General features: G+C 38.7%; 1 protein-coding gene across 1 annotated transcript; it reads right to left on the bottom strand.

The window, feature by feature from the left end:
- Positions 1-876: 876 nt before the first annotated feature.
- Positions 877-6116, bottom strand: LOC126375339 (uncharacterized). Its single transcript, XM_050022283.1, has 3 exons — positions 6083-6116; positions 4502-4747; positions 877-1218 (listed from the first exon to the last, which is right to left on the bottom strand). Exons 1-3 carry the CDS (start codon positions 6092-6094, stop codon positions 1036-1038), a joined length of 441 nt encoding a protein of 146 aa, XP_049878240.1. The 5' UTR covers positions 6095-6116; the 3' UTR covers positions 877-1035.
- Positions 6117-8035: the final 1919 nt, after the last annotated feature.

Genomic DNA, 8035 nt, shown 5'->3' with positions numbered 1-8035 from the left:
CCGAGCAATGTGAAAATAGGTAATTATCACGTTAAGTCTGTACAACGCCATCTAGATATTTTTTCGGGAACGTAGCCTGGAAAGTCCCTCATTTAGGTGAAGCGTGGGTACTCAATTCATCTTGCGATTGTTACTATAGTAACATAATATTATATCAATGTTGCGATGGATGTACCACTCTCTGGCCCCATAGAGAATAAAGTCGTGAGTCTACAGAGTGTGCGTAGTCTACAGAGGTAGACAACGCAAAATCATAATTTATTCAAAGTAATTCTAAAAGAAAAACAAAAAAGTCAATTTTACAATGCGGAAGAAAAATTGACGGGAAATTATTAGATATTTTATCGGGTAAATTTTATACCAATATGTCATGGTAGTCTTGAAAGAGTTAAAATTTAATTACGGAGAGACAATCACTCTCAACTCCCAACTTGCGTTTTTAATCCCAACTGGATGAATAAGTGATGTTTGCATAAAAGCTATTAGTACTTGGGGGTTAAAAAGACCATTTTGAAGTAATTCATCTAAAAAATAAGCAATATTGATATTTGATATTTCTGCAATTACTTTTATAATCTCCCTAAATGCCAAATTTGCAACAAAAATAAATAATAAAATTAAATAAAAAAGTTGCATACCTATTTAAATAATGAAGTTAACGATGCAATAAAAGTCACACATACAAAACACTGGTTGTAATCAACAATACTTAACAATTAATTCAACAACAATTACACAATAGTCAACAAAGATTGCAAACAACAGCAACAACACAACAAAACTTATTGTTATAACAATAAATATCACATTTCAGCGAACCATAGTCAAACTGGTGGAATTACATCTCCACCAAATTTACATTTAGTCTTATTTGTATGTATTTATTTACAAGGGTAACACCCAACGATCGACGGAGCCCAATCGCAAAAGAGACGATAGCGAAACAAGAGGCTTACAAAGTAAGCTTTATACTTTTTCGCTGGAGTCTTGTTAGGCAAAGGTGCTGACGCATTCTGCCTATTTTTTATTTTTTATTTAGTGCTTGCCCCCCTTGTGGTGGTAGATGTGTTTGTACACGGGCACGTGGACAGGGTAAGGCTTGGGGATGGGGACCTCAACCTTCTTCTCGACCTCAACGGGATAAGGCTTCTCGACCTCATAGGGCACGGGCTTCTCAACGGTGTAGGGTACAGGCTTCTCCACTATTTGAGGCACGACCTGCGAAAAGAAAAAACAAATTAGAGTTTTACGTTCTATCTTCAATAAAAACCTAAGATTGTCTCTAAGAAGAACTCTATGATTGCCTCTGGGTATTGATCTACCGGGTGAGAGCCTTCAGTGTTCCCCATTTGTCCGACCAAGTCACGTCAAAAAATGATCTACCTATGTGCCTATATGTAATATGTAGATAGAGTTACTTTTACATTTATTACCGACTTCAAAAAAGGAGGAGGTTCTCAATTCGACCGTATATTTTTTTTTTTTTTTTTTTTTTTTTTTTTATGTTTGTTCGGGCATATCTTCGTCGTATATGAACCGATTTTGATAATTCTTTTTTTGTTTGAAAGGAGATATACCCAAGGGGGTCCCATGTCAAGGAAGTCAGGATCTGATGATGGAAGACCAGAGAAATCGAGGGGAATTTTCAAAAATCGTAGGAGCAACTAGTGCGTTTGTAAAGTCATATTGATCGGATCGATCTTTAGGCTTCGGGAAAACTTCCCGACCTTCGAAAACTGGTCAGCATCAGGGAGATACCCTATGGCCTGGCAAAACTATACAACCTGGAGCAATTTTTCTTTCACGAAACGTATTTAAATCTTGATCAAATTCAATCGCCGGTGCAAAAAACAAAATGGCGGAAAAAAAAGATGGCCGCCATACAAAATTTTGTCGATTTTGGAAGAAGCCCGTTTGGGTAAAAATAATGTATAGGGCGCTTACTCAAAACGTCATGTAGAGTACGGAAATACTTTCTGGTCACCAAAAACTGCTCCGCATCAGAGAGATACTCTACGGCCTGGCAAAACTATCGCACGTGAACCAATATTTCTTTCAGAGCACTTATTTAAATCTTGGTCAAATTCCATAGCGCGTAAAAAAAAAACAAAATGGCGGAAAAACAAGATGGCCGCCATACACAATTTTGTTTTTTCAGAAAATGTCTCGGGATATAAAATATATATCGGGGTTGTGATCGGATCGTCATGTTAAGTATGGAAATACTTCCCGATTTTCGAAAACTGCTCCGCATCAGGGTGACACCCTACGGCCTGGCGAAACTATCACACCTGAACCAATTTTTCTTTCACGAAACCTATTTAAATCTTGGTCGAATTTAATGGCCGGTGAAAAAAATACAAAATGGCGAAAAAACAAGATGGCCGCCATACAAAATTTTGTTTTTTCAGAAAATGTCTTGGGGGTAAAAATGATGTATAGGGGTGTGATCGGAACGTCATCTTTGAAAACTGCTCCCAATCAGGGAGACATCCTACGGTCTGGCAAACTTATTGCACCTGGATTTTGTTTGTTTCCACGACACCCATTTAAATCTTGGTCAAATTCTGTCGCCGGTGAAATAAAACAAAATGGCGGAAAAACAAGATGGCCGCCATACGAAGAGGGACAGTTTCGAATAAACAGGACACGCGAGCTGCTTTAGCAGCGAGCGAACCACGCGAAATCTACTGTATCTATATGTATGCGTGAGTGTGTATGATAGCAGCTTCCACTGACAACCACATGTGTGTATGTACACATACACATGTGTGTGTGTGTGTGTGCGTGTGTGTGCGCGCGCGCGCGCGCGCGTGTGTGTGTGTGTGTGTGTGTGTGTGTGTGTGTGTGTGCGTGTGTCTGTGTGTGTGCGTGTATCTGTGTGTGTGCGTGTGTACGTGCGCGTGTGCTCGTGTGCGTTAGCGCGTGTGTGAGTGTGTGTGTGTAAACATGTTCATCAATAATAATTGTGATCACTACTAATAATATATTATATTATTATATATGAATATAAATCAGAAAATCTGTCTGTCTGCATCCTTGCTCGGTCTAACCATCACTTAAAATCGTAAAATAAAATAAAATTTTTAACAAAAAAAAAAACCGACTTCAAACGCAAAACTAAAAAGCAATAAATAAATTTACTTCGCACAAAGTAATAAGTACGTATTTTCAATTAGTTAATTAATTTATAATTCTGAAGTCGGTGCCAAGTAAATGCTACAACAACCCTACTACAATATCAAATTACTATGTACACACAATATTGTTTAATACCTATATCAAAGCAATTACAAAACAATGTCAAACAAAAAATTACAAAACAATCAGTATTGAAAAATATATGAATCGGTACTTCGTTGTAGCATTTCCTTGGCACCGGCTTCAGATTTATAAAATAATTAACTAATTGAAAATACGTACTTATTACTTTGTGCGAAGTAAATTTATTTATTGCTTTTTAGTTTTGCGTTTGAAGTCGGTTTTTTTTTTTGTTAAAAATTTTTTCTAGTTTGGATGGATGGTGTGAAGTCTCTACCTGTTCATAGAGATAAAAAATAAAATAAACTTAGTAAGTAGTTTGATTTTCGAACTGTGGAACTAGTCGCAATCTGTCATGTCAGCGCGAGATTGCGCGGGAACTACTTTTTTTCAATGAGCGTAACGTACGGTCCACTGGCTGTCACTTTTACTTTCTTACCAGCCAGTTGTATTACATAATAAATCGGTGCAGTAATATGGATGGTGCACTTATAAAGCACTTAACATTATGTCATCGTTCTTGTGGGGTTAAAAAACTGTAAACAATGGCGGTGATATAATTTCGCATGGTGGCCGCAAAATTGCTAGGTTTCACATTGTGGTCGCATTAGGAAAGTGATAAAAGGGGAAATGACATTGTAATTGGCATTGTGATACCTCCGTGTTTGATAATCTGTGGTTTCCTACTATAATTGGAAATGGGTAGACCTCTTCTGGTCAAGCATGTCTTTGAAATTGAACTTCCCAGTTGGATAACGTTTTGAAGGTTAGTTTTATGTTTGATTCAGGCGTAGATTTTTTTGACGTGACCTCTTGTAGATTTGCCGCTTACGGCATTAAATACTTGGCAGGTCATCAAGTATGGTGGTTGATATTCTATTTATCTGGTGCTAAATATGCTTAGGAATGTCAACTACGACTCACTTTAAAACTACGTAGGGCCAGACTGGGTTATAAACGGGAGTCAGCATAGAAAATAAATCGGAACGTCAAATGTGATTAATTAAATTGGCCCTACTTTTTTTTACTTTTTCTTTTTGTCTCAAACTGCCTCGAAATTCAAATTTTCCAAAGTTTTTTTTAATCGAATGGGTTTGCTCTTACTCCATTCTGCCTTCTAAAGAGTTTAAGAAAGTGTCGATTTTGTAACGAACTTACCCATAAGGCTATTCAGTCTTGCCTTAGAGGAATTTAACCCTCCTCGTTTGACAGTGGGGTAAAAAAAAAAACAGACGCTCACCTTGTAAACAGGTACATGAATCGGCTGCTCCACGGTGACGTGCACAGGGTAGGGCTGCGGAATGGGCACCTTCACGTACTGGGGCACGGAGACGGCTACCGGGTGGGGCACGGGGACCCCTATCTTCTTGACCACCGTCACGTGGTAGGGCTTCGTGTGCTCGGAGTGCGTGTGCCCCTCGGGCTCCCATTCGTCGGAGGGCCGGGCGGATGCTGCGACCGCGAGGAGGAGGAGGGCTGTTGCTTTCTGGAACGGTAAAGGACATTGTTGGAGTGTGATTGGCACCAAAAGGGCATTTGAAAGCCACAGTAACTCACCAATTACTGTACCTAACAGCAGCCAAGTACCATAGAGCCCACACTGATTAAGCTATAAATAAAACAATTCTAAGTATTCAAAAATAATTCTCCATGTTGCAATTTCTGGTCGCTTCGATCGAGTGGACCGACGAATGAGGGAAATCGGCGACCACGCCGGTGGGGTCGGTATCGGGGTGATAACTAAGATGTGTTTCAGAGGATTTTTTTGGATCAAAGATGAGTGGAGAGTGTTAAGATTCAAAGAAAAGTGATATCTCTATCACTCAATCATTTTTCCTTTCTCTTTGGAATGGACGATTATATTACATAAGTACCTACTTAGATGTGTAATGTACAAATTACGTTACATTGAATTTGCAAAGTAAATTTTATCATAATTCTATTATTTGGAGCGTGAGAAAAAAAACAGAATAGCCCGCGTAATAAAGTTGCAAATTAAAGTACCTATTTAAAAAATAAATAAAGCAACGGAACTGAAGCATTCAAGCCAGCGACACATTTACATGAAAAATGGTTTTCTAAAAAAACCTTGAAACACCATGAAATCGTGAAAAAGAAAAAAAAAAACTTATGTAGGTAGGTGATGAAAGAATATTAACACATACATTTTTACACATTGTTTTTTTTTAAACCATAGACTAGCCATTCGACCTAGTGACTCAGTTAAGAAGTAGCCCAAATTCAAAAGAGTTCCGAACCACGTTCCGTTCTATTAACGATCGTTGGTTCACTTCCGTTCCGTTACGTCACTTAATGTCACGAAATAGTATTTTATGCAACAGTTGTATAAGAAGGGTCAAAAAATGCGAGTGGCGTGAGTTGCGATGTGAGCCTTGGCGAACATCGCAATAAGAGACGCCACGAGCATTTTTTGACCTAGTTATACAACGTTGCATACAATACTTTTTCTACGACGACGTAATTTTAAATGAAACAAAAATTATACAAAGAAAAATTTTATTTATAAAAATTATTTTCCAACGCGCGGGAAAATGGCGGCAAATGTATACTTTTTTTTATAGTATATCTATGGCACCAAACAAAGTAAAGGTGCCAGTTTCCAGGTCAAAAAAAAAAAACAACAACAATGCTTTTTTGGCGACATTATAGTACAGTTACACTTTGTAAACAATGCTTTTATAGGCCATAGAGCGTACACTTTTTCAAAGAGTTTAATTATGTATGTACTTATATTAGACTTTTTGGTTATTTAAATGCCAGATTAAAGTAGAGGAGTAGAAAAAATTATAAAATGACTTACGAGAGCGATCATGTTGTGTGGTTTGGATGCTGTTGGCGACTGGGTATTGACTGATGCGGTGACTGATCCCCACGAACGTTTTATACTTGGTGAAATGTTCGCGCACCTTTCCATTGAGCGATAGTATCTATGTACCATTAGACTTGCCTGTCCAGCGTTGTTAGAACTTTACTACATATCCATTACCGCGTTCGTTCTTAATTCAAACTTGACAGTTCATTGTCAGCCCGCAATAGTGGTGGTGTAAATGTAGTGGCCAGTACTAAAAGTGATAGTGAAAAGTTTATTAGTACGTGTGGTAGTATAGTGTTGGCTTTAATAAGGAGAAGTTGACTACTTTGTGGTTTTATTTTGATTTTGATGATATGTGCTTGGTTTTACTTATTATGCCCGGGAGTCGTTTTCTGTTACGCAACGGTTATGTGATAACATTTTACGACAAGATCTATGCTAGCCCTAATGTTGTATACTTAGTTGTAATTATAAATGAATCAAGCGTATAGCATTTTTATAACAATGTTCAACAGTCACACGGCCTCCATGGTCTAGTGGTTAGAGTTGGGCTCGCGATCTGGAGGTCCGGGTTCAATTTCCATAGAATGCTTTCAGCTGCTTATCAGCCCGGGCATGACGTAAAACTCGACGAAGATGTTGTGTCTTCTCCATATGAAACCCTATACCGACCCTGCTGGCGTGGTCGACGATTTCCCTCGCTCACCCCTTGTCCCTATCTTCTATTAGCTTCGATTAATTCTTTCATCATAATAAACTTCTCAAACGACGCCCTGAGCCGACGGCGCCTAACTGGGCACCCTAAGGTTTGTTGTATGATATTTTTGTACATAGTCACATCCCGGACTGACTTCATACAAATAACCTCGTTTCACACAGACACTACACATTGACATTATCTTACACGCGTATCTGTGTGTGTGATGTCTGACACCACACGATTAAGTCTAAACTATGTTCGAGGGGGGTGAGGTAAACCTAGCTCAGACGATGGTGGGGAGCGGAGAGTTTCCGTTCTATACGTAGTGTTATTTCTTATTCTATGACATGGTGAGAGCTCTCAGCGCTCTTCATTTGTTCGACTAAGTAGTTAATGCCATCAAAGTCACTAATTCACTAGAAAAAAAAAAAATTCCATCATGATGTAGAGCGTATGAAGGATAATAGAATTGCAAAAGCGGTATATAAAGCGAAAGTTGATGGTAGGGCTGGCAGAGGAAGACCGAGAAGGACTTACATTGACCAAATTGGAGATGTCCTTAGAAAAGGTTTAATACGATCTACTCTGAACCGGCGCGGCGTGCGTGTATGAAGCGATTGATGAATGTGGAGGAAGCAAGAGAAGTGTGTCAGGATCGAAGCAAATGTAATTATATAGACTCTGCTTACCCCGGTGGGAAATAGCGTGAGTTTATGTATGTATCATGATGTACCACCAATTTATGAGTGTACCACATGTCACCATACGGTTCATCATAATCGGATTATTTCCGGCTCAAAAAGTATATCTGCCCATTCCGTTAGGCACCACAGGCGTGGGTTTATAAGTATAAAAGTAGGTAATCCAACCACACCGGGGGTGTCAGTACATTCTACTGTGACATAATACCATTACGATATAAACTTCAATACATGGTCTAAATTATAGTATACTTACATTGTTGGACAAATAACGGTATAAGTTATAAACTCTCGGTGGGGATCTATTTATCTATATCATCCTAAATTGTTATCCAGTTTTGGACGTAGCCCTCTTCCATGTTTTTCCACTTCCAACGATCTTGGGCTATCGACATCCAGCCATATACTGCGTGCCGTAAGATGACGTCCAAGTACTTTACAATACGGTTTAGGTACGTAATTATGTGCTTAGACATTAGAGCCCAGTTCTTTTTGTTTCACTATTTTTTGATTACCCAACCGGCTGCAGCTGAAAATCAG

The sequence above is a fragment of the Pectinophora gossypiella genome, chromosome 18, assembly GCF_024362695.1.
Source record: "Pectinophora gossypiella chromosome 18, ilPecGoss1.1, whole genome shotgun sequence".
NCBI lineage: Eukaryota > Metazoa > Arthropoda > Insecta > Lepidoptera > Gelechiidae > Pectinophora > Pectinophora gossypiella.
This window is presented reverse-complemented; position numbering and strand designations above follow the sequence as displayed.

What these genes read in the sequence shown, in the direction of transcription:
- LOC126375339 (XM_050022283.1), bottom strand. An exon ending in TTCATGTACCTGTTTACAAG is followed by an intron (nt 1,219 to 4,501) that starts GTGAGCGTCTGT and finishes TTCTTTTCGCAG; the next exon opens with GTCGTGCCTCAAATAGTGGA.